Source organism: Triturus cristatus, chromosome 7 (assembly GCF_964204655.1).
Source record: "Triturus cristatus chromosome 7, aTriCri1.1, whole genome shotgun sequence".
NCBI lineage: Eukaryota > Metazoa > Chordata > Amphibia > Caudata > Salamandridae > Triturus > Triturus cristatus.
In genome coordinates, this window is record NC_140590.1 from 1360175210 (window position 1) to 1360202741 (window position 27532).

Below are 27532 nucleotides of genomic sequence, written 5' to 3' on the forward strand. Positions count from 1 at the left end.
GTGGTGGATAGGTTAGGCAGGTATTTGGATTCGGAATGATAGCAGAAGGATAGAAGAGGAAAAAAGGTTTGTATTTATATAGCGCTTGTTACCCCTGATGGGGTGTTGAAGCGCTTTTTTATGATATATTTATATATGTGTGTATGATTAATCCCTTTTGAAATTGTTTTAAAAGAACATAAAAATGTACTTAGTAAGCAAGTGTTTAAGAAATTAAAACATGTTACTGAATATTTCCTTAACTTAACCAATGACATCCAGCCTTTCGTATTTCATAATTAATTTACCTTTCACAGAGTTATGGTAAACCCTAATTTTATAACACGTGTGCAAAAACGTTATCTTGACACCTTAAACTATGTCTAGTAACATCCTAGACAATTCTAATGCTTGGTTACAAAAAAATATACCTTTAGCAGGTATTCCAGTATATTTCACTGTCTAAATCATACCGTTTACAATGCCTACTGCTGCTGTTTTTCGACAGGCCCTAATTGTATCTAGAACATCAGTTTAGTGCAAACTAGCTTTTAAAATTGTGCACACAGTGGGAATAAAAACGCTTACATAATTAACATAAATTCGTACTGTCCTTTGACGACTTTTAGCAATGCTAGGTCCTGCTGAAAATTATTTTGTTTTAATATATTCGTAATGCAAAGTTTATTTGGTCTCAGATTTTCATTCATTATTTGAATTATATTTCGCCCGCAGTTGTGCTACTAATGTTGCCAAGCTTTTTTTTTTTAGCTGTGCAGAGTCAATTTGCAAATATATTAGGTGAAGCAGCTTTTGGATTGAGAAAATAAAATGCATTTGAGATACTTTTCTCTGTGAAGCTGCTCCGGTGCTCTCAGTGCAGGCGTATCTCTGGGGCCTTTGATGAATATAAAATTATCATTATTTTAATGTAGTACCTAGAAACCTGCTCGCTAGTATTTATTGCTAATCCGTTATTGAACTGACCGTCGTAGAAGACTGCAATTTAGAACAGAAGTGAGTTAAACTCCCATGTCAATGCTCCCCATGTTGAAGAAAATGACCAATCCCCAAATTGTTGGTTGAAACTTACATTAACTGTGGCTTCTGTTCCAAACTATTTAAATGTGCCCCCGAGAGGCAGAGTGAAAACTTGGATAGGACCAGGGGTGGAGCTAAAAGCTGTACCCAACCCCTTCCCTGACCATAAGTGTCTACCACAAGGGATAACATTGCAATTGTAAAACTGCACCTTCCAGGGGTTTTACATCAGGACCATGCAGGAGTATAATGGTGGGAAAAAACACCACGGTTGGGTGGTAATGGTGCTGCGGCAGAAAAGAAGTGAGGTATGTTTATGACTGAGGGTGGGGTTACCAAGCAGCAGTGAAGCTTCTCCTGTAATGCCACTAATATACCCACCCGCCCACGCCCACTATCCTGTGTTGAGACCACACTCCAGTCACACCCACAGCTACTCTCATTCACCTTTATAAATATCCCACACTGTCCGGAGAGTCTGCCATGAACCCCCCCCTTCTTGCCAATAGGCCATTGCTGAGACACCCTTTGGCGTAACATGACTGCAGATGTATTCATATAATACACCATTTAAGAAAGTCCTCTCACAGGTGTTAAATCATTTATCAGTTTCCGTAAGAATTCATGCTTTGATTACATTGCCATGCTGTTGAACCAGGTGTTAGAATATTCAGCTTTGTTGACATTTTGCCTTTTATGTTCTGTAGTCTTTGAGGCCTTGAACTTGGGTATTCTTTGGGTGATCTGCCCTGCACAGATTTTCGGCCTAACTTGCTAACTGATAGCCTGTCGGTTATGGTTCACCTTAGCCAGCCTGGGCTCCAAGTGCTGTATTTGTCTTTGGATGCTGCACAGTTGTCTCCTGTAGCTAGACCTGCTGCCTGGTGTCCCAGAGCCAGCAGACTATAAAGCTGTCCTCTTCAGGGCCATTTTTGTGGCTGGGTGGTCTTTATTTTGCATTGATTGTCTTTACTACCACGTCCTCGAGTCTACCCACTTTCTACTTTTGGTGTCCCTGTGCCTCCCTATGTGCAAACTGCAAGCTCCAGGGTACCCACTATGTAGCTCGTGAACATCAATATGCCGATCACCGACAGTGAACCCAATCCTTGCCAAAGAACCCTGGGACTTAGAGGTTGATTAGCACTTGGTCATGGCTATGTTTATCTTTCTTCTGGACTTTTCTAGTGCAGTATATGCAAATCAGCCCCTTTCCGACCGAACCTAGCAATAATTGTTGACCAGATCATTCCTATTGTACCTGGCTTGCCACTTTAGTCAAACTATCCTTTATGTCAATAAGTAACTCCCCTGCCAAGCGTGTAAGTCGTTGCCTCCCAAGGGTATAGGAGTGCCTGGCTTGGCCTGCTTTCTTGTGCCCAGTCCTTGCGAGGACAAGCTTTTTCCAATTCATGTCCGGTGTGCCTAGCGAATGTAGTTTTTTTTTTGATAGTGCTAGGCCTGTCTTTGTGTCCTCTTGTCGCTCATTGCCGTGTGCTTACCATATAGGAATGACTAATAAATCAGGCTGTCTTTCATGCCAAAAACCAAAGGAAATGATGGACGGAGTGTTGAACATTGCAAGCACTCACCCCCGGTCAACTGATCTGGGTTTAATCCATCACCGTTCTTTAGCCCACTCTGCCACCCCAGTTCAGACATGGCCATATGCAAATCAGTCTGACCCTGTGCCTCATTGGAACAGTCCAGCCCGAACTGCCAAGCCATGTCTTCCCTGGACCGGAAACAAGCTTCCTAGGACCGGTTTCTGGCATTTCAGCCGTCTTCAGCCAGGCTTGCTTGAATCCAGTGGCAAAGTGAGCAAGGGACTCACGTCTGAGCCTGCTCTGGTAGCGGGCTCGGTGGAGACATAGGTACGAGCGGAACCAACGATCCAGGCAGTGCAACTCCACCACTGACACTGGAGTTACTCTATACAACTCTTTTTTTTTTAAATATTTTTATTGGGTTTATCAACAAAACAGAAAAACAAACACCACTCGTATAGTGCAAGGCAAGGCATACAGGGGTTACAAGGTACCGGAGCAATGACAGTACCGGTGTCACAGAGAGAAATAAACAGCCCAATGACAACACACCATCGCTCCCTTCCCCGCCCATCTCCAGCAGTGGAGCCATTAATCCTGGTCACTGAGATCCGAGTCCGCTGCATCCGGTGGGGGCTCACAGATATTTCCCCGGTATACATTCCATCCACCCCAGACCTGGGACCACTTCTTGGGGCACCCTCTATGGACATACACAGTTTTTTCGGTCACCATTACAAGGTCCATATCTCGGATCCACTGCGTCAGGGTAGGCCCCAGCCCCGATCCCCATTTCTGGGCTATGTTACGCTTTGCGAGCATGAGTCCCAAAGTCACCCAAAGCTGGGTCACCTTCTTGTGGTCCGTCTGTTCCCAGACATTAAGGAGGCACAGCCGAGGTTCCGGCAGCGTGGGAATTTTTGTTACCTGGGAGAGAATACGCAACACCCCTTTCCAATACGTCGCCACGACAGGGCACTCCCAGAGGGTATGCAAGAAGGTCCCCTCGTGGCCACAGTTCCTGAGACACAGCGGGGACTCCACCCGGTGGAGTCTGAATAGGAGGGTGCGGGTGTAGTATGTGCGGTGCAAAATTTTGAGTTGGACCAGTCTGAGCTTGGAAGATATGCCCACCTCCCTGGGGGATGAGAGCGCGGAATTCCAGTCCGTCTCATCAAATTCTCCAAGTTCTGCCTCCCACTTCCCCTTGAGGGCGGAAAAAGGGTCGGGCGGTTATTTAGTATCTTCCGGTACGTTAGGGACGTCGCCCTCTGGAGCAGATGCTCCATGAGGAGCCGGTCCTCTAAGGGCGATGACTCAGGGAGCCGAGTCCCACGTGGTATCGCCGCCTGAAGAGCGTGTTGAACTTGTAAATATCGGAAGTGCTCGGTGTCCGCCAGGTCGTAGTCCGCTTGCAGTTGGGCAAAAGTGATCACCTCTCCCTTGCGCCAGAGGTCTCCCACCCTGGAGATACCAATAAGATCCCACTGGTGGAACCCCTTGGTAGTGCGAAGTACCCCGAGCTGCCTGGTGTCCCAAAGCGGCGTTGCCTGGGTAATCTTTCCAGCCCATCCCATCGCCCGTTGCGCCGCGTGCCATATCCGGAGGGTATGGGCTGCGGGCCCCGCCGGAACGCGACCCCTTTTTGGGTTGTACAGGGCTCCCATAACCCCTCCGGGGCCAAGTAGTTGACGGTCCATACGGTATGCGGGGTCATCCCCCGGCACATGGAGCCACTGGTTAATAACCATGAGGTGCGACGCCCAGTAATAGGTCTTCATGTCGGGGAGGGCTATACCTCCATCATACCAGCCACTGGTAAGCTTATGGAGGGCAATGCGAGGCGACTTGTCCTCCCAGAGGAGACGAGTGATCTCAGCGTTGATCGCCGTGAAGTAGGAGGGTGCAATGGGGAAGGGGGTATTTTGCAGCGCATAGAGGAATCTCGGGAGGGCGAGCATCTTAAAGAGCGAAGCCCGCCCAAGCAATGTCAGCGGCAATGTGCGCCAGTGTTTAACGTCGGTGCGAAGCCGTTGGAGGGGCCTCATTAGATTTTCCGCGACAAATTTGTCCCGGTCGGCCGTGACGTATATGCCAAGATATTTGAACCCGTCGTTAGCTAGTAGAATGTTACAGCCTGACGGAAGCCGCGGTGGGGAGCCTCGGAGCATATATAAGATGGATTTCTCCCAGTTTATATCGTATCCAGACCTACTACCATATGATTCACATATGTTGAGGAGACAGGCGATAGAGCGCGCCGGCGAGGCGAGATAGAGGAGCACATCGTCCGCATAGAGGGATATGCGATCCTCCCATTCCAACGTCCACCTAAGGCCACGGATCATCGGATCCTGTCGCACCCACGCCGCCAATGGCTCGAGAGCCATAGCAAATAGGAGCGGGGAGAGGGGGCAACCCTGCCTAGTCCCTCGACCCAGCGGAAAGGCGTCAGAGACGCGGCCATTGACCACCACCTGTGCAAGTGGCTTAGTGTAAAGCAGCTGGATCCACGCGCAAATCCTGGGGCCGAGCCCCATATGGCGGAGGACGGCAAAGAGGACTCTATACAACTCTTAAAGAAATGCAGGGAGAGGCTCGGCAGGAGAGTAAGAGATCGCAACTCGCTACTAAGAAGCTTCAAGGGGCAGTTCGCTAGACGAACAAGCTATGTTCTGATATGTCCGAACGGATAACCCATGTAGAAGCACAACCTGTTGCCGTGGAGGAGGAGGTTGAGAAACTGCATATATTTAAAGCTGCTCAGGAAAAATATTCACGGGATGTGGACTGGAAACTCGAGGATTTTGAGAACCGGCAGCGCCGAAATAACGTCCGGCTGCTGGGCCTTGAGGAAAAAGTGGAGGGGGAGTACATTTTGGCCTTCGTTGTGAAGCTATTGAAGGCTGCTTTTCCAGACTTGGCCCATTGGAACTGGGAGATGGAAGTGCAGCGGGCACATTGCTTCCCAATGTTTAGGAAAACCCAGCCCAAAAGTCAGGGTGACCGACCTAGAGCGATACTGATTTTCATTGGTAATTTTTTGCTAAGACAGGCAATTATCGACCGAGCCAGACCGGACTCCAAAAGAACAGTAGAGGGGCATACCTTCTTCGCTCGGCTGATTTTTGCCACACAACGGTCGAGCGGAGATGGAGGCTACGTCAGCTGATTAACCCATTTCAAGGGGCAGGCTGCGATGGCTTTTTGCTGTTTCCTGCACGGCTCAAAGTTATCCATAAGGGCCGGGTTAAAATGTTTTTCTTGGAGATAAAAGCCCAAGAGTTTCTCATTGATTTAACAGAATCACAAGGGGTGAGGGCTTTGGCCAACGTAGCTGAAAGGGACAAGGGTGATACAGGAAAGGACTGATGTGTTCTCCTAGATGATAAAATATTTCCCAATTTGATAAATGTACAAATGCATAAAAAACCTAGTTTTGATTAATAATCAATTGACCAAAGATGTGGTATGGGCCACAGGGCTTGGGGGCAAAGTTCAATGCTTATATTCTTGCTAAAATTGAGGGCTGGGGGTGGGGCTCATCACTACCTGTTAGTTTGATTTAAGGATGTTTTCTTTTTGGTCTTGCAGTATTTGAAGTGGCTGTTCTTGGGGATACTCGGGGGGGGGGGGGTACTGGCGCTCTCTGTGTAGGAGTCTTCCCGGCCATATTTAGGTCATGTTGGACCTAATTGCCTGTAAGGGAGGTGAGCGGGGGGGGGGACGATCCAGGGTTCTTATTGTAGGGGGTGGTGTGGGTTCAGCACAGGTTAAGGTGTTTCAATTTGTGAGGCTAGTAAAGGGGCAGCAGAATTGGATTCGAGATGACTTGGCCAGGTTATTTCAGGAGGCTCGTACAATGAGCATGAATGGCAAGGCAGGGTCCGATGGACTAGCAGTAAAATGGGTTTATTGTAAGGAACTAAGAAATCTTAAGACCTGAATTTGCGGGTTTTGACAGTGAATATCTGTGGGCTCAATGACCAGAATAAGAGGAATAAGGCAGCAATTTGGTTGAAATCTTTTACGTGTAGACTTTCTATGTATTCAAGAAACACATATAGAGGGGAGCAGAGCTCGCATAATGGAACAGCTCGGTTTTAAACTGTTGGCACATACCACACAGGGTTCTCGAACTCGGGGGTGGCAATTCTTACTCGGAGGAATGATGTGAGGGTTCTCAAAAAGTCAGTAGATCAAAGGGGTCGGTGGGCAGTGAGTGAATGCTTGCTTAATCATTTTAAATTTACACTCTGTTCATTGTACAGCTCAACATGTGATGACCCGGAATTGATAGGAAACTTAGATTCCAGCTTGACAATGTGGCCTGCTCCTATTATTCTATGCGGGGATTTTAACATCAGTGGTTTGGGGGTAGAATGGGGCACTCAAGGAAGTAATTATTCAGGAAAAAAGAGAAAAGTTGGTCTTGCCTTATCTAATTTAGTCTGTAATAATGGTTTGATAAATGCATGGGCTTATTTGAAACCTTCGGAATCATGCATCACCTTTTTCTCTGCTCCGCATAAAGTGGTTTCCCGCCTGGATTATTTTTTGTGTCCAATCAATTTATTACTAATTTAGGGATTGAGAGGCACCCTCGTATTATTTCAGATCACAACCCATTAGTTTTGACTGTTAATTTTACGTTGATGGAAAAGAAGAATGTTTGCTGGACCTTTGAACGGAGGTTATTATTTGATCCTGATTATATTGTTTATAGGAAGGGATGGATTAAGGAATTCTGGGATTTTAATCGGGGGAGCACTAGGGTTGGAATTGTCTGGGTTGCTTTTAAGACTGGGTGAGAGGGAAGACTATAAGCTTCAGTTTGCGTCGTCAAAAGATGGAGCGACTTAGGGAATTTGAAATAAGGGAGGAATTAAATAACCTTGAGGAAATATTAGCCACGGCCATTAGCACTGGAGAAGTGCTAGATAAAATATTATTACAGCTGGCTATTAAAAAGGCTGAGGCAGGAGATCATCTTGCTAAAAAAGCAGCTGAGATTTATCTGTCTAAAAAACAGCACTGTTATGAATTCAATTAGCGTGTGGGACATACTCTGGCTGTTAGAGTCAGGCAAAAAGTGTCAGCTGGGGAGATTTCTGAAATTTATGATTCTGGCACGAAGGTTATCACAGACGCAGGAGGTATTCGAGAGACCTTTAGGCTTTTTTATCAGCAGCTATATACCGGAGGATCAGTCGCTGCGTCTGGGGGTATCCGCGAATATTTAGATAAAGTATCTATCCAGAAGGTTGATTCTATAGACAGGGAGGAACTCGAGAGGGGTTTTACCAAGATGAAATAATGGGTGCTTTACAAGATTTGCCTTCTGGAAAAGCCGTCGGCCCTGATCAGATCCCGTTGGAATTCTACAAGATTTTTAAAGACTCAATAGGATTGGATCTTATAGAGGTTATGCTGTTAGCTCAAAGGGGGGGGGGGGGGGGGGGGGCTGCTCCTGAATCATGGGTGGGGGCAGTTCTCATTGTTTTTTTGAAAAAAGATAAACCAGCTAGAGAACCGGGCTCATATCGCCCAATCACTCTATTGAACAGCGATGTAAAAAAAAATTCTAGAATTTTGGCCACGCAATTAAATGGTATTTTTAAAAAAACTATTCACCCCTGCCAACATGGGTTTACCATGGGTCACGGAACAACACATACGGCGGGTGATCACCCTTTTTGATGCAACGGGCATCTCAGGAGACCCTATGGCTGTCTTGTTATTAGATGCTGAAAAGGCATTCGATAGGGTCTCCTGGGATTTTCTCTGGGAAGCAATGAGGTAGTTTGGGCTGGGGGAGGGGTTTATTAAATCTGTTCAAGTGCTATATGCGGCCCCCACAGCTCGACTGAAGATTAATGGCAACTATACTTTCCCTTTTAATATACAGAGGGGGACCCGGCAGGGTTGCCCTTCCTCCCCTCTGCTGTTTGCTATCTATATGGACCCGCTGATACGATTATTTGAGGCTAGCAACGGAATCCGTCCAGTCGTAAGTCAGGGGGTCGAATCTAAAGTCCTCGCCTACGCCGATGATGTGGCCCTTATTACCACAGATCCACAATTGGCGCTGAAAACAGTTGAATCAATTGCGCTAGAGTTTGGTATATTCACTGGGTATGCACTTGATAAATCTAAGACCCAAGTTGTAAAGAATCGATCTATTAACTTTGAAGATCCCCGCGTCTCTGACTCAGCAGTTTATTTGGGTATACGAGTCACCTCAGACTTAGGGAAACTGGTGGCTGAAAATATGGAACCAGTAATTAGGAAGGCGAGGGTGGATCTTGACAGACTGAATAACCTCCATCTCTCTCTCGTGGGACGATGTAATGTCATCAAGATGATGTTTTTACCGAAAGTATTGTATTTGTTTAGGGCAATCCCTTTGGAATTCCCAAAATCCTGGTTTATTATTTTAGAAGGTTTAATCAATCAATTTATTTGGGCACACGGGAAAACTAGGCGGGCTCTTCGGTTTATGTCTTTATCACGGGGAAAGGGTGGTTTTTCGGTTCCTGATTTTCGTAGTTACTATTGGGCGGCCGCCTTGCAATATATAGGGATACTGGTAGGGTCGTGTCCTGGGGATAGGGAAGGGGAAACCGATCTCCCGGATGTTTACAAATTATTATTGGGCGAAAATGCAGAGAACTGCTTCTTTAAATTCACAGAGCCTAGCTATTATAACTGCTTCTTTAAATTCACAGAGCCTAGCTATTATAAGCGGACAAAATTTAAGACGCTGATAGCTGCTTTCAAGATCCAGGGGGCGTTAAAGAAGAAGATTGGACTAGGGAAACTCAATCATTATACGGTGTTATATAAAAACCCCACGTTTCCGGAGATATTCTCCGACAAGATCATGGCAGGATGGGCTACTAAGGGTGTCCGACAAGCTGGGGATGTATTTGGGAAGCAAGGGTTTCGTCAATTTAAAGATATACAGAAGGAGTTTGGGCTGGAAAGAGGCAATTTTTAAAAATATCTACAGCTGGCAGCTTCTTCTGTAAAACAATTGGGGGGGGCTTGTGGGTTTGCTTGCAATATAATAATTGACACTATGCAAGGCAGGATTAGGAGGGCGATTAAGCTGATTTATGCAGAATTGATCAATCTAAAACAAGATGACTTCATTAAACATGAGGCTAAATGGGCTGAGCGTGTGGGGGCTGCCCCCGGTGCACTTTTGAAATCCTTAGAGATGGGTCAGTCGATTTTATGTTTGGCTGGGCTTCAGGCACAACATTTTAAAACTGTTTTTTCTTTATACTACACGTCGGCCAGAATAGCACAGTGGGGTGGGTTACCAGGAACTACATGCCTCCGATGTGGGGGATTGGAAGCAGATCTGCTGCATATGTTTGCTTCTTGCCCTCGTCTGCAGGGGCAGCTGGATTTAATTATGGAATACCTAGATCGCCTACTTGGGGTAAAAACTACATTAAACCCGGAATTAATTCTGCTAGGAATAAGTAGTATAAACCAAAATGAGATCGCTTACCGATTTCTTTTTGTTGCTATGGCCGTCTTAAGGATCAATATTGCTTCTGCTTGGTTAGACCCTCTCCCCCCCCTACCTTTCAGCAATGGCTGGCTCGCCTACTTTCTATATACACAATGGAGAGAGCAATTTATGAAAGAAAGGGAAAGAAAGCGAAGCTGCTAGGAAGGTATATTTGGGCACCTTTAATAAAATGGAAGGAATCTGAATAATTTAAGTTAATTGGGGTGGAAATTTATTTGATGTTGGTATAAAGTGGTCAAAACAAATCAAAACTTCAGTGCTTCATGAAATGTGCTTCTGATAAATGGTTCATCTGAGTTTTACTGTATCTCAGTTGTTGATTTTTCTCATATTGCTTATATATCTGTTTGTTCTTGGGCCTCTACCTTTGCCTCAAACCTCACATTTCTGTGGTTTTTTGTTGATATTATTTATCTGTGCTGACACCCTTGATGAAATAGTGAAAAATCTTAATAAAGAAATTTAAATTTTTTATTTTTTTTTAAAACCCATGAGCCTTCTTTTTGGACAGTGTATTTGCTTTATCTATTAAATGCCAGAATTCTGGGTGGTGGAGATGCCATCATCTGTTGTCTGTGAATGGTGGCCGTCACTTGACCTTTGACATCTAAAATGGAGAAAGGGCATCAGCAGCTGTATTTGTGGTCCTAGTGACACGTCTAGCCTTTTTCACAATATTTGATCATAGCTGTATTGGTACCAGATTTCCCGTCAGTTGCAACACCCATGGGCAGTTTTCCATGCCTCCGTTTATCAGTTGTAGCACTGCACAATTGTCCGACCAGCAAATCTACTTCATGCCCATAAGCTTAACACCATATATGACCACAGGACTGTCGTCCGATTCGGATACCTTTGAACTGAGCTAGCAATATCTGCCACGCCATCAAGTCCTGGAATTCCCTTGTGTTCAGACTGATGTGGTGATGCTTCTTTATGACTCCACTTGTTGTCTGGACCAGACCCCTGGTAAAGACCTTGTTAGTGGAGATCACCCTGCTGCCAAAGTTAAGTCTGCCTAGTAGTTCCTGTATCTCCTCCAATGTTGTTTTCTCTTTATGGCACATGTTGTCTATGCATTTATTCAAGCCCTTAGCTTTAACTTGTAAGAATCTGCACACCCCAAAATCAAGTCAGTTTCTATACCCAAGTATGTCAATCTTGTGTCTGGCCCTTCATTCTTTTCATTGGCCAATGGTACTCGTAATGTTTTGGGTAAGCTGTGTGTAGGCAAATATGAGGCTTCGGCACTGCTTTTTCCACAAACTAGATATCCTCCAACGAATGTAGTATACTGCCTTTGGGGTGTTGGTCCCTTACGAGGCACTCTAGGAGGGTGCAGAAAATTTTGAAATATGCGGCTGAAACAGAGCAACCCTTCGGCATGAGCTTGTCAAAAAAGTATTATTGATAGCTTGTAAGTGAATGCTACCTGGGGGCCCCAGTTCCAGCTGTAGGACTGACTTTATAGCTGCTTTGGCCATTAGTGGTGTCGATCCAGAACTGCTTACCAAGTCTGTTACGTCATCAAGGAAGCACTGTGACCCTGAGCAATGCTCTTGGTTGATCCAGTCATTGGCAGGTTCAACTTTCGGGAACGATAGGTGGTAGATTACCCTGAACTGCTGTAGGTCTTTCTTTAGGACCACTCCCTATGGTGACATTGAAAAGTATGTTTGGGGACAGGGCCTTGGAGAATGGTCCCTTAACTCACCCCATGCTGATGTAGGGATGCTTCTTAATGGCTTTGCTTATTGGCTGGGCCAGACCCCTGTCAAAGACCATGCTAGTGGGATCACTATGCAGGCACAGTTACGTCTGCATTGCAGTTCCTGTATCTCCTGCAATGTTGTTTTTCTCTCTATGACATGCAGTCTAGGCATTTAACCACGGCCTTACTTTACCCTTGGCAAGCGAGTTGTATCCCAATAAGGCTTATTGCTGGTAATTGTTTTGACTTTGTTGTGTTTGTTTTTGTAACAGCTCTGCTGAACGGATTGGTCTGTCTTATTTTCCCCCTCTCTGACTGCCACCAATTAATGCATGTAACTAGGCACATCCTCATGGTCCCACTCAAGTGCAGAACAGGGCTGCATTATTAGGCAGAAATCCCTGATCATAATGTAATTATGCATCACCGCCATACTCGCTATTTGTGCTTCGTGAAATTTAAAGCTGTACAGCCACAAATCTACTGCACAGGATAGGTACTTTTAGACGATAATTCAAGACATTAACCTAAAGATGACCAACCTATTTTCAGTATTTCTTTATTTGTTTACTCTACTTTCTTTCTTTTCCTGTTTTTTCTTATCGTAGTTCAACAAAGTCAGGTGTTAACAGCTGCTAATTTCCCTTTAACTGTCCATGCATACTTTTGTTTCTGGCACTTAGTTGCAAGGAGGCCACTAAACTGCTGTTAACACTCCCGGGGAGAGAGGGGGTAGGGCAATAGTGGTTAAATATACATACAATTGTAGGTCTCAGTTTATAATCACACCTACAACTGCAGTTTTTCTTGATTGTGTGTACACCTGAAATATATATGCTAAGCATATTAAACTGAATTTAAGTTGAAAGGGTTAAGTGATTTAGCAATCTTAATTTATTAGATTAAGCAGATGCCTTTCATGTCATAATTACATCTCTCGTTTATAAAAGTTAGCAAATGCTAAAGGTAAGATTTTATGCAAACCTAGCATGGCAGAAATGTGCCCACAACATACTAATTATTCAACACCTTGACTGCTAAATATTTTTAAGTGGAACCATATTGTATTCTTTGTATCTTTTAAGTACCTTTTCATACCCCTGATGAGGCCCATATCACTTTCTAACTAGTGTAGTTAGCAGGTACTTTGTATGTTTATGGTTTATAAAGTGTGGATGTATTGAGTAGACTTTGTGCAGAATTCTGAGTGTTTTATATAAGTTTCGGTGCACACATTAATCTTGTTGCCGCCAGGGTCTTGCAATGCCTATACTTGAAGTGATGCAGTTGTAGTTGATAGACATTTTATAGTTTGGAGGGCAGGTCAATGTGGTTGCATTTACGCAAGAGTAGAAGTTGTTTGTCTATAGTATTCTGGATTTGTTGCGATTTGCGAAGTGGGTATTAGAGGGGCTCCAATGTGGAGGCCTTTGGCGTAATCAAGATGTGTTAACACTACCACTATCTTGGCTTGCACTGTCTATGGGAATCCCAGAGGAAGAATGATGTGGGGTTGTGCGCTGATATAGGAGGCTCTTTTGGGCATTTTGTTAAAAAATGTTAAAAGACAGAGGTTGTAGTCCATGATCCTCCCACGTTCTTCCCTTGTAAAATGTGTATGGATTTCTAAGGTTTTTATGCCATGTTCCTGTAAGGCGATGTTCTGACTAGAATCCGTAGGTGCGAATCTCCGTTTCATCAAATGGTTTTGTTGCTTCCAGTGGTGGGCTACTGGAGGGTACAGTTATGCAGATTAGGTGGTATTTCATTGTTAGGGTGATCTGCGGATCAGCGTAGTTGTGAGAGGATAAGGTTGGGTGTTACACATTCAAGTTGATCAACCCCACGAGAGGGCTATGGTATGTTTTAAAAAGAAAAGGGGTGATAGAGGAGCCTTGAGGGACACTCTCTCAAGAGGTGGAGGGCGCTGAACAAAAATTAGAAAGGATGATACCTTTAAAAAAAAAATGTATTTAGCAGTTTTATATAACTCATGAGTGTCGAGTGGCATAGGAGCGCTTTACAAAGCAACAATATTCTTGACATGACTGTTGTATATCAAACAAGAATTAGAGTAAACGGGGGGTTAGAAGGTAAAAGTGGGAGCAAAGAATAGGGAATGATAGAGGATCATGCATTGAACTAGAAACCTGAACAGACAGAGGGGTAAACAGAAGTGAACAAGGGCGGAAGGAACAGGTAGGAGTGAGGGGCCTGTGTAGGAGTGTCGGAATAGGCTGCAGTTATGTGGAGGAAAGGAGAGAGCAATTGTACACAAGCAATCAAATCGGGTTAGATCATCGAGAGAAGTACAGTCTGAAAAGATGTCTTGAGGTGGCGATGGAAGGACTGAAGAGTAACTCTGTTCCTGATTATAATGGAAAGAGAGTTTAAGAAGAGAGATTTGACTCCAGAAAAAGTCTCATGCAATGCTTGGGAGGTTTTCTAATCTAGAATTTCGAGAAGAAGGTTGTTTTTGTTCATGAGGTTTCTTGTGTTGCCGAATAGCTTGAAGAGATTAGCCAGGAAAGGAGGTTGAGTTTGAGTCGACTGCACTGAAGTGCAGACATTTGAGCTCCAATTTGATCCTAGCCTTATCTGCAAGAACATTTTTGTCAAAGTCCATACATGATAGAATGCTCTGGTATTGACTTAGTAAGTGGTCCGGTCAAAAATAGTATTATGAGGTCCAGGGTCACTTAGTGTAGGGTTATGCTTAGTTATGCACTGGCTTGCTTATGCTTAACAGTTGTGCTTAATGATTCCCTGTGTCGAAAGTGAAAAAGAGGTCCAGAAGGAGGACAGTGGATCTTCTCAGATAGCTCTCAAGGCAAGTTTGGTGCCTCAGCTAGGTTGTAATTCTGTTTTCCTGTTGAAGAGGAAGCTTTTTCTTCTCAAGAAGTTGACATCTGGTCAAAGACTGTTTTTTAAATAGGTTTTCTTAAGAATAGTCTGGTGGATGTTGGTTTGTAGTTTGATGGATCCATTAGGTCAAGCATTTGCATCTTAAGTATAGGTTTGATGAGAAGATTTGTAGAGCAGTGTAAAAGATTGTGGGGGAAAGGGAGAAAACGATTACCACTTGTGGCAAGGTTTTTGGGGAACACAGATCTGTTGCAGAGTCTGTATTGCTACAGGACTTTATTTGGTCACTCATGTCATTTGTTGATGCCGAAGTGAAGTATGGGATTCATGGTCGTAGTTCAGTGTGAGTAGGGTTTAGTAATGGTGATAAAGGGAGAGGAGTCATTGGTTACTTCTGTCCGAAAGTGGGATTAAGGTTCCTTTGCTTTTTGGATGAAATGGTCAGTCAACAAATCACAGATTTCTAGAGAATTTAGAAGGAGGTGAAGTTGGTGTTATGAGATGTTCTTTGATTAAGTATGTTTTCATTAATTGATATCCTGGTAGTTACAGGGTGCAGTTTACTGAATGGTGTGTTCAGGTACCTTGGATAAGCAGACTATGTTCCACCCCAGTACCCCAAATGACAGATAGGAGTTAGTCACCAGAGAAAAGAATCCAAAGGGAGGATCTGGGATATGTGGCTTGTTTGAGTGTGTATATGCTATCCGGAGTTGGTAGGTTCAACTCTCCTGTGATACACAACTCCACAAGTTCAAGGAAGCAAGTCTAATGGAATTCACCCAGGAGGGGGGGGGGGTGCAACACTGGAAGAGAGATCTCCCTAAACCACCAAGTCTGTCTGTGGAAATCCATCCAGAAAAAAGTGGGCTTTCAAAAACCACCATATGTAAGGAGGCTGGTTACAGGAGATGCAGGAAAGCTGTATAGGTATTCCTGCACCTGGAACTTCTGGGTTGCAGGAATACCAGGTCATTGCAAGATTGCCCTTGACAAATTGGAAATAACATGGAGTTCATTCTTCTACACTGATTCCTGCACATTATTTTCCATTTGCAGATGTTTTTTCACCTGGTCATTTCACCAGGGTGAAAACGCAAAGTGTAGCCAACTTATAATGGGGCCCACTTGGGTTTAGTGGCTGCGACCTACTGGAACATGAATTCCCTAAAACCTCAAGTATAATGGAGCCAATTGAGGAGTAGTCCAAGCAACCTAAATACGCAGTTCTGAAAACCACCAAGTGTAATAATACATGGACTCTGCACAAGAGTGAGAGATGAAAGCTACTAGAAGACAGAGCTTCCAAAAAAGCGTAGGTCTATGACTACCGAGCCTGTAGAGTCCACCCCAGTGTGGTGGGATGCATACCATTGTAAGCTGTAGCTGCCCTTAAATTATCAGATCTTGGGGGTTTTGAGTTGATCCACCTGGGTGTGGAGGTTCAATCGAAGAGCCAGGTCTTGAGGTCCTTCCTGAATTGGGTCAACAATGCGGATAGCCTAAGGTAGAAGGGCAGGGTGTTTCAGGTCTTGGCAGCGAGGTGGGAGAAGAATCTTCCTCCGGTTCTGGTCTTGTGGATCTGTGGGACGGAGGTCAGGGCAAGTTTGGTGGAGCGGAGTTGTTTGGCGGGTGTGTGGAATAGGAGTCGGTGGCTCAGATATTCTGGTCCTACATCTTGAAGAGCTTTGTAGGCATGTGTGAGGAGCTTCATATTGGTTCTCTTGTTGATTGGGAGCCAGTGGAGTTGTCAGAGGTGTTGTGTTATGTGGTTGCGGCGGGGGATTTCAAGGACCAGTCTGGCTGGGCATTTTGGACGTTCTGTAGTTTCCTGAGCTGTTTCTAGGTGATGACGGCATAGAGTGTGTTGCTGTAGTCGAGTCTGCTGGTGATGAGTGCGTGTGTGACTGTCTTTCTGGATTCTGTGGGGATCCATCTAAGTGCTTTTCGAAGCAGGTGGAGCGTTTGGAAACAGGATGAGGATACTACGTTGATTTGGCGGTTCATTGTGAGTGAAGAGTCCAGTATGATGCCGAAGTTGCATGCGTGGTCCGTAAGTGGGAAGGGTTCCTAATGTGGCAGGCCACCAGGAGTCGTCCCAAGCTGGGGGGGTGGGTCCCAGGATGAGTACTTCGGTCTTGCCTGAGTTGAGCCTGAGGCAGCTTTCTTCCATCCAAGTGGCAATGTCCTTCATTCCGCTGTGAAAGTTCATTCTGGTGGCTGTGGGTTTGTTGGTGAGGAAGAGTATCAGCAGGGTGTCATCGACGTAGGAGACGATACTGAGTCCAGGCTTCTGACGTTGGGCTGCGGGGGGGCCATGTAGATGTCGAAGAGGGTGGGCCTCAAGGAGGAGCCCTGTGGCACTTCGCAGCTGATCTCTGTAGGTTCAGAGAGGAACAAGTGTAGTCTGACCCGCTGTGTTCAGCCGGTAAGGAAGTAGTGGATCCAGTCCAGTACCTTGTTGCGGATGCCAGCGTCATGGAGTGTCGTGATTAGGGTGCGGTGGGAGAAGGTGTCGAAGGCGGCGAGATGTCCAGTAGAATCAGGGCTACAGTTTTGCCCTGGTTGGGGAGGAAGCGGATGTCGTCGGTTATTTATGGGCCTGGATTGCAATTAGAATGTTGGGGTTCTGCTTAGCTTTATAAATGGTGTTATATTTCAGCAAAGGGCAGTGGTGACGCTGTGTAAAGCGGATTTGTATTTGCACTATATAAATGCACTGTCATGCCTAGAGCAAATTATTTGACGAGAAAGAAAGGCAGAATAGGTCTCTAATTGTTACATACCTTTGTATTTTACCGGAATTATGTCTTGTCTGTGAAATAACAATCTTTCTGTGAAATTATGGATATTAGAACAACCGAATTCTGCATTAAAAACTCCCAAGCATGTAACACCTATACATTTCACCTGGAAAAAATAGTTAAAGTGAAGTATTTTCATCATCAATGAACTTCAAGTTATGGTTAGCTGCACAATCATCACGTACAGCCATGAACCTCACACATCACTGGTGACATCACCCATCTTCGCAAATTTGACATTAATGGGTCAGTAATTGTTTGTGTATGTTTTGTTATTTACTGATCGTGTTCGTAATTGCTGGCACATTTTGTTATCATGTCACTTCACCTACGGCCAAGCTCATCAGTTATGTGTACATATCTACCTAACAAGGTCTTTGGCCATGAATATCAGGTGTTAAGTGTATGGCCTGCCCTTTGGCCAAGCCCAGCACTCATGCCTTATTCTCAGTACACAAAAAGGCTCTTACATCTGCTTTACTTTCCCACTACTTCATCAGCAGGTGGAAAGGCAGACGTTAATTTTTAGTCCATTCATCTCACCAGTTATGAGTTTTATAACCATTTCACCTTTAGAGTAGGACTCAGTGAAATTAAAACTACTGTGCCTAGAAATGTTGCATTTTGTATCCACATTTTTTGTTGGTGCAGGATTACACTGCTTAGGCCATCCATATACTCATTGATGACATTGGTGAGGTGATATGCGATGTAACCAATGATGCCATTTGCGATGCCGTCTATGACATCCTGTGTGTGGGCATGATTAGTACATTGGGTTATGATCATGTAGCTAACCATAACATATTTCAGTGTTTTTTCAATTGAAAATGATATCTCTACCTTCACTTTAACTGCTAACTAAATTGCCACCTCTCTTTACAAAGGAGACAAATTGACAAAATTGCCCTAAAATGTTTTGGAAGGGAAAGATGGACATAATCAGGTCTGATATTTGTGATAATCATATTTGATGTCTTCTTTTTATTCCTAGGTGGTGAGAACAAATCAGTTTTCAGTGACACGACATGAGAAAATTGCCAATGGCATCATTGGAGATCAAGGGTTGCCAGGTGTATTTGTGCTTTATGAACTGTCCCCAATGATGGTCAAACTTACAGAAAAACAAAGGTAAATATGCAGTACACTTAAGTTTTTCTTTCAATATTAGTTTTAGTAATGATGGAATTAAAGAAGTATTTCTGTTGTTGCTGCCCTAGTGTACAGCCCAGATAGCCCCATATGGAACCACAGAAATACCCTCTAGTTCTTGAAACTTCATCAATCTTAAAGTCCATAGCACATGTGAAATACACTAAAAGGAGCTAGAGAGGTCTAGCTAAGATTTTAGGGGTACTCCACAGACTTCATAATCCTCTCTCTTCCCCCTACCACTCGCCCCCCAAAATGTAAATGCCTTCAACTTTATCATAATCTTGATACTTTTAGAGGCGCTTGGAGCTAAATGACTAAATTAAACTCAAGATTGAATGGATCCTGAAATCACCTGTGCTTATTTTCTCTTTTTTCACCATTTCCTGCCATCTCCCCTTCCAAAGTCTCTACTTTTGGCCTGAAACTTCTAGCAGTCTCCTTTTTATAAATGTGCTGAGGTCAAGAGCAGATACAGAGGGAAGTTGGTCCTCTTCTTTGGTGGATAGTACATGGTGTAAGGTGCATGCTGAAGCAAACTCTTTCATGGAGCGAGAGCACAAAACCCAAAACTTGCCCCCGTCCCCCCTCCCCCTCCTAACTTGCCCCTGAAATGAAGAGCTGGACTATCAGTGAATCAAAAGAGCACGTGAGCCACCAAGCATGTCTGCAGACTGTGCATGTCCACAGTGTAGACATATGAAAAAGAAACAAAGACAAACAGTACAGTCATTTTTGAATTCTATATTAGTCATATAGTGAAAGCCTTGTTTAATTTATTTGTCTGACTTCAGTTATACGTTTTTAGGGCCCATTTTCATGCCATGATGAGTTCCATGTAGTCATTCCAGACAGTCAGAATTGCTGGTACCAACTGGAGTTTCCATATACAATTCCTGCAATTACAAACTAGACCCTTTGGAATGAGGAATAACTGCAGATCTAGATTTGATCGTTGGAATTCCTTGCAATATTCCCAATTATGGGGTGAAAGAGGGTTAACACAGCCATTTGCTTCCTACTCCCAAGTAATTGTCTACAAGAACTGCTGTTCTGCACTGGGAGAGAGTACACTGGGGAGGGTGATTGAGAGCAGTGAAAAGTTTGACTGGCAGGCGGGACATTATATGCTCCCTAGGTTGACATGGGCCCGGGGAATGTATCCAGCCTGCTGTGCAGCCCTTTACTAATGCAGATTTACTGGCATTCTTCTTGGTCTTCCTTGCCTCCAAAGCCATCCATGATGCAGAAGACTCTGGGGGTTATTTAGAGTTTGGCAGATATGGGACATTCGCCAAAAGTAGGCAGATGTCCAGTCTGCCCGATTTAAAGCGTTTTTCCCCCTCCTGTATGCAGTCTGAATAGGGTGGAGACGACATCTACCTAGATTTGCTGGATGCTCAGTATCTGTTAATCTCTAAATGGTCCCCTCTATCAATGGACTTACCTCTCAAGGAGGTCAGGAGTGTCATGATAAAAATTATGAAAGCAGACTTCCTGTCACTTAAAAAGCATAATGTTCATACAAAAACCACCAAATACTGGCAGGCTAGAGGATTACGTCGAGAAGTTGCTCATATCCCTCTTTGGTACAGACACCTTTAAAACAAGCATTGGCATAGCCAATAGGTCTCGCCGTTGGGACCTTATAAGTGTTTTGTTATCCAGCACAATATCCCTGGTGCAACAACATCAAATGTTGCATGGCTAAACATTTATAAGGTCCCAAAGGCGAGACCTATTGGCTATGCCAATGGTTGTTATTAATTTGCCCGACCTCCAAAGTGAGGTCAGTGCGTGCGTGCATGTGTGAAAGCTTCAGGCACGCTTTAGCGCCACACTACAGTGCCCACATAAAATGCATCACTATTAACAAGATACACAAACATTTGTGCATTGACATGGTGATAAACAATCCGTTTGAAGAATACCCAACATAGCTTTTTACTTGAGGTCGGCATCATTTGGGGTGCCGATTCTACCACTATCTCCACTGAGAACCAGTTCTCAGGCCCATAGGCCCATCTGAAGATACCATGCAGTCATCACTAAAATGTAAGGAGTCTTCGAGACTACACGCCAGGAAATGGCCTTCCTATGAATACATATTAATTAACTTAAGCCTGTATGACGTGTGAAGCTGAAATGCCGGACCCATGGGGAAACCGTGGACAGCAAGGAGCAGCAGCGAGGAGAGGCGAGGGCTCGCCTTCCTGTGCCATACCGCACAATCGCAAACCGTAGCAAAACAAAGCGTTAGCCACAGGCCCTCGTGAGCCTCTGGAGGGGGCTGTTGGTGGCAGTGGTGGTGGTGGCGGCAGCAGGAAGGCCGAGCTGTGCTGGAGGCCCTCTGCAATCGGGATATTGTGCCGCGAGAAGCTGAAATACCGGACCCATGGGGAAACCGTGGACAGCAAGGAACAGCAGCGCGGAGAGGCGAGGGCTCGCCTGCCTGTGCCAAACCACACAATCGCAAACCGTAGCAAAACAAAACAAAGCTACAGCCATAGGCCCCCATGAGTTGCTGGAGGAGGCTGTTTGTGGCAGTGGTGGCAGCAGCAGGCAGGCCGAGCTGTGCTGGAGGCCCTCTGCAATCGGGAGAGTGCGCCGCGATCACTGTGGCATTTTCTCTCGCTCTTTTATCACCTTCCATCTTGTTGCCGCTGCTGCACGCTGGACACTGGTGAAGCATTGTTGACTTCGGCTGGCATTTAACGCAGCGAAACAAATACTCCTCGCTGCATAAAAGATGTTGCCAGGCTCGCGACGTCAGGGCAGTCAATTTGAGAGCGTGCATGTGTGAGCATCCGTGTGCGCGGGCGGGCATTCTTGGGTACGCGTGTGCCCGTTCACTTTTCAAGCACTGCACTCGTGTTTGTGGTGCGCCGCTGCTCGCTCCCGTAAGGTGGATGCTGCCACAAGTACGAGTGTGTGTTTGAAAATGAGCAGAGCGACGGCTAAAGGCCCTCCTATGCAGCGCATGCGCGCTGTGTAGGCAAGACCCAAAAATGCTGATAATAGAAAGGGCACATAGATCGCTCGCCACCAAGCCTGTCACGCGGAGCACCTGTGTTCCACCTTTATCTAATGCCTCTTGAACCATAGAAATCACAGCACTGACCTCAGAATGGCCTGAGAGACAGCCCCCCTGAACTTTGATGGTAACTCAATATCCCTCTTCCCGGATTTCACTATAGCACTTCAGGAGGCACAACACAAATTCTTGTTAGTCAAACAGAAGCTCAAGTGCCTTCGGATTTCTCTCTGCAGGAGACACCACATTTTTCAGACCCCACAGCAGGATCATGGCCTTCACAACGTAATGGCGTCTTTTGCATCTGACGGACCAGGAATACACGTACTTGTACCCAGTTCATGGCACACAGTCACGTTGCATTTTTTCTGGTAGCCCACCCGTTGCTTCCTGTTTTCTGTGAGATTCAGTAGTAGAGGGTGCACTTTTGGACCACTCCCCTATAGCTCTACAGGCTGAACTGGGTCTGCCACTGCCAAATATTAACTTGTCCCACTACAATCACCCAGTGGGCATGAACCAGCCTAAAACCCACATGCATAACTATCAGGAGCATAATGATGGCTCGGTTGACTCTGCCCTGACATTGTGAGTGGTGGCAAAGGCTCCCTTTAGGGGCAGCTTATGAGGGACACTGCCCTGTCCAACAGAAAGAAGGAGGAGCATCAGAAGGTGTTGGAAGCAGATATAACCCACCTCACATGCGCGTACACGGCCCACCCGTCCGCTATTACCGGGCGCAGTCTTAAGAATGCGTGCATGGACCTCAATACCATATTTACCTCCAAAGCAGAGTACGCGCTTAAAAGGTTGAAGTACCAGCATTATGAACAGGTAGAGAAGGCTAGACGACTACTGGCGGCGCAGCTCAGGCAGAGGGATGCGGGAATGGCCATTCCCGCTATTATCACTGACTCTGAGCCGCTGGCTACCAAGCTGCAGAAAAATGCAGACACGTTTGCATCTTACTATAGGGTCCTCTACACTCCAGAATTTGTCCCGGGACCAATGCAGACAAATACCTTCCTGGATGGTAGTTGCTTACCGTACCTTTCAGAGGATGGCAGACAGCTGTTTCAGGGCATGATCACCAAGGACCAGATAGAGCAGGTCATCTCGGATCTACCCTATAACAAAGACCCGGGTGATGACGGCTTCCCGGCAGAGTTCTACAAGTGGACCAAATCCGTAGTGGTGGATCTTCTCGATGAGGCCTTTGCTGAGGCTTATCACTCTGGCTCCTTGGGTTTACTCTCCAACAGAGCGCTGATTTGGGTCCTCCCCTAACCAGGGCCCTATCCTTCATGGCCGTATCGTCCCATAGCCTTGCTCAATAGACATGTCAAGATACTGGCTAGCATTCTAGCTGCCCGCCTCAAGCAAGTCCTCCCCTCCCTTGTTCCCGATTCGCAAGTGGGTTTGTCCCAGGCCGCTCGTCACGCAATCATCTTCGCACGTTAGCTCATGCTGTCTGGCTAGCATCCGGCCTTCCGGATGAGGCCATGGCACTGTTGTTGAATGCCGAGAACGCCCTTCACAGGATAGAATTGGACTACCTGTTTGCTGCACTCTGGAAATATGGCCTTGGTGATGACTTCATCTCCAGGCTGAGATGGCTCTACGACTCCCCCTCAGCTCAGGTCAATTGCAGGGGCTTTCTTTCTGACCCCTTTCTGATCCATCAGGGTACCCGTCAGGGTTGCTCACTCTCCTCTCTGCTATTTCTCCTTGCAATGGAGCCTTTAGCAGCGTCCCTGTACCAATCAGACTGATCATAGGTATTCCTTTGGAATGGAATGGAGGACACTAGACACTGTCTCTATGCAGATGACATCTTACTCACCCCTTATCGGCCATACCATCCTCCATCCCTGCAGTGCTGGAGACCACTCATGATTTTGCTGCAATATCCCGCCTCCGGTATCTGAGCATCCTGGTTTACAAGGGCCTGGAGCGCATGGTGGCAGATAACCTGGATCCATTTATTAATCGAATGCGATTGGGCTTCGTAAAGTAGTCCCACCTGAATTTCTCTCTCTTTTGGGATGGACTCAAGCAGTGAAAATAGTTACCCTTCCTGATTCATGTATATGTTGGGCATGCTTCCCCAATTAATAACCCTCTTTACCTTCCGTCAGAAACATAGGACCATTAAGGCCTTCTTCTGGGGTTCAGTGAGACCTCGCCTGGCAATTCGGAAGCTTATCGCCCATAGATCAGCAGGGGGACTGGACCCGCCTTCTGTGGAGCATTACTAACTAGCCCTACATTTGTCACAAATGGCCCATATGCACCTCTGGGTCCAAGACCCCCTATTATGGGTCGCGATCAAACTCCGATTCCAGGAGGCCTCGTTGGGACTACAATCCCTCTATCTTCATGACGCCACTGCCAGCAGGTCCCCCAACCCCATGCTGGAAGCCATGTACACCATCTGAATGAGGCTCACAAGCTTTTTTCGGTAGACACGCATCTCCAATGCAAAGCTCCCCTCTGGAACAATACTGGTATCCGCAAGGGGGGGCATGCTTTATTGGTGCCCCAAAACTGGCATCCTGACTCTTACACACCTGATCTCTGGCGGTGAACTCAAGCCCTTTGAGATGCTACGGGACGTATTTGGCCTGTTGCATTCTCAATTGTGGTGCTATAAACAACTACATCATTGCCTGCTGAGCAAACAGGGTCCCCAACCCTGGACCATCCCCTGTTCCTGGGTGTTCTTTTACCTTAATAATTGGGGTTAGTTTAAAGGTGTGATGTCTGGATTGTACAATCTCCTTCCTGATTCTCCACCTTTACACCCAGCCACAATTGCCTAGTCGCAAGATGACCTTGCAGGCTCACCTGCAGGTGGAATATGATGAGGAAGAATGGGCACAACCTCTGGAGGCCCTGGAATGGAGACATACCCTGAAACCGGTCCCAAGATGCTTGTTTCCGGTCCAGGGAGGACCTGGCTTGGCAGTTCGGTCTGGACTGTTCCCATGAGGCACAGGGTCAAGACTGATTTGCATATGGCTGGATCCAAACTGGGGTAGCGTAGTGGGCAAAACAACATTGGATTTTACCCAGATCTCTTAACTGGGGGAGAATGTTTGAATCATTCAGCATTCCATCCATCATTTGTTGCAGTTACACTTTTCGCCCTAAGTGGGATGGGTATGCCCAGATGTGGGTCCCTTGCTCACTGTGTCACTGGATTCAAGCTAGCCTGGCTGATGAAGGGTGACATACCCTGAAACCGTTCCCAGGATGCTTGTTTCCGGTCCTGGGAGGTCCTGGCTTGGCAGTTCGGTCTGGACAGTTCTCATGAGGCACAGGGTCAAGACTGATTTGCATACGACTGAGGTGGGGTAGTGGACAAAAGAACGATGGCTTTAACCCAGATCTCTTGACAGGGGAGAATGTTTGACTCATTCAGCATTCCGTCCATCATTTGTTGCAGTTACACGCATTCTCAATAGTGGTGCTATAAACAACTACACCATTGCCTGCTGAGGAAACCGCGTCCTCAAACCTGGACCATCCCCTGTTCCTGGGTACTCTTTTACCTTAATAATTGGGGTTAGTTTAAAGGTGTGATGTCTGGATTGTACAATCTCCTGATTCGCCACCTTTACACCCAGCCACAATTGCCTAGCCGCAAGATGACCTTGCAGGCTCACCTGCGGGTGGAATATGATGAGGAAGAATGGGCAGAACCTTTGGAGGTCCAGGAATGGAAAGTCCTGGATGCATGGATGAGTGGATTTAGTCTGGGTGGTTTTAGAAAAATCACTACTAGATGGCAAACCTATTTGTGCATACCTAGCGATGGACAACTACTAACTCCCCCATTCTAAATACATCATGAATAATACTAAAAAGGCTATGCTAAGGATGGACTGCCACTCTAAAATTAAGATCCACAACTTCAACCTGTCATCCATCTAGCTTAACCACAAAATTAAAATTGATGGAAAATCTGTAATGCAGCCTGACTGGTCTGGGTATGGAATTAACCTGGTCAAACAGTTATTTGATGGTACTTTCCCATTCCCCTTCTCAAATCTGCAATCATGCTTCAGGTTGGATAGCCTCGGCTTCTACAAATTCCTAAGGCTTGAGTTTCAGCTATCTTAAAAATTCTGCACTAAATGACCCCTCGTTACCTACCTTCATCAGTAACTTGTGCAAAGCTGACCGAGAAAAAAAAAAAAGGGCAACGGCGGACCTCTCCACTGCACCTCACATATAGTTCAAAATAGTACGACATGGTGCACTCCTCCTCCAATACCAGCCGTTGTATGGTATTACTGCAGAAGCAGACGGAATCTTGACAAAACAAAAAGTGGAATGGTGCACCCGTAAGCAAATTAATCAGTGAGTCTTTGAGTCCTTTAGAAAATTCCTGTTTTATACAAATCCAGTAAAGTCGTAAAATCCAATCAATAAAGCATGGATGCTTTTATTGATTGGATTTTACGACTTTACTGGATTTGTATAAAGCAGGAATTTACTAATGGGCTCACAGACTCATAGTTTTTGTATTAAATTATTTTAAAGAAAAAACATACATCACATGGATGGTAAAATTATACAACCATACACACAAGTGGCGAATCTAACTACTCATGTTCCTACTAAAAAACACAGACACATCTAAAGAAAGAACATGGAAGTACATAAAAGAGAAAAGGAGCAGAAGTTCCTTATTTTAACATGGCGTCATCTGACATTCAGAATATTGGTTATACAGGATCATGGGATGTGAATGTAAGCAGGGTTTCAAATGGGCTTGCTATTGTGAACCCTTTATATGTCAATAGTATCCAAATGTCAGCGGTGTGGTTATTAGTACCATATTAGACTATGTGGGCTATTTCAGGCTTCATATTATGAAATAATGTGGCATTTAGTCCTCATTAACCCCGAAAACATAAGCAAATGGAAAAAACAAACATCATTAAAAGATAAACTCAGATGTTTGTTTCCCATTTTTGCTCATTCTGCGAGTGAGCTTTGGAAGATTATGGTAAGAATAGTTTGTATACTTTGGATACCATATGGCCAGCTTTACAAAACAAAAAGTGGAATGGTGCACCCGTAAGCAAATTAATCAAGACCATTTGAAACCCTGAATGATTGAGTTTATCTTTTAATGATGTTTGTTTTTTCCATTTGCTAATGTTTTCGGGGTTAATGAGGACTAAATGCCACATTATTTCATAATATGAAGCCTGAAATAGCCCACATAGTCTTAATATGGCAGAACGGCTCAAGAGCAAACAGCAGAGCAAATTGAAATTGGGAAAGATGTTTCATTGATGGGCGGATGGCTATGACTTGAAGAAAATTGCAAACATTTTAACATGCAGCCCAATAATAGTTTTTGTATTAAATTATTTTAAAGAAAAAACATACATCTGCATCCACCAAACTTGATGTGTTCCCAGGAGGTGAATTCCGAAAATGGCAGTGCTAATCCTCAGTGTCCAATCTTCCTAATCTCTCAAATCTGAACCCTGGTGCAGGGATTGACATTAAAATCAGCATCTCGGTCTTGAAACATGCTGACAAAAAAAAAAAGAACTGCACTCCTATTTTGGTATGTGTAATACTTTTCCACATATTTTCTTTACATTTTAAAGTGTGTAAAGGGACACCATATAAATTATATTTAATTTATAGCAGCTACAAGGCTTTAGTCCAGATACAAAGCGGAATCTATTTTTCAGGGGATTCTTTGCGAAATGTGCCAATTAAACATATCGGTCGTCGTTGTTTATGCATACTTTTGTCGCCTTAGTCTGATCTTGTCACATTTCACTACAAAAGCTACTCTGTTTTCCTAGTTTATAAGAATACATT

The 27532-nt window shown here is 45.1% G+C and overlaps 1 protein-coding gene across 1 annotated transcript in view; it reads left to right on the forward strand.

Moving 5' to 3' along the window:
• The window catches only part of ERGIC3 (ERGIC and golgi 3), a 352380-nt gene that overhangs the window by 319586 nt on the left and 5262 nt on the right, over positions 1 to 27532 (forward strand). Inside the window, exon 11 of the mRNA XM_085619066.1 lies at positions 18488 to 18624. Coding sequence (XP_085475192.1) covers positions 18488 to 18624 — 137 coding nt within the window. The remainder of the gene's footprint in view (positions 1 to 18487; positions 18625 to 27532) is intronic.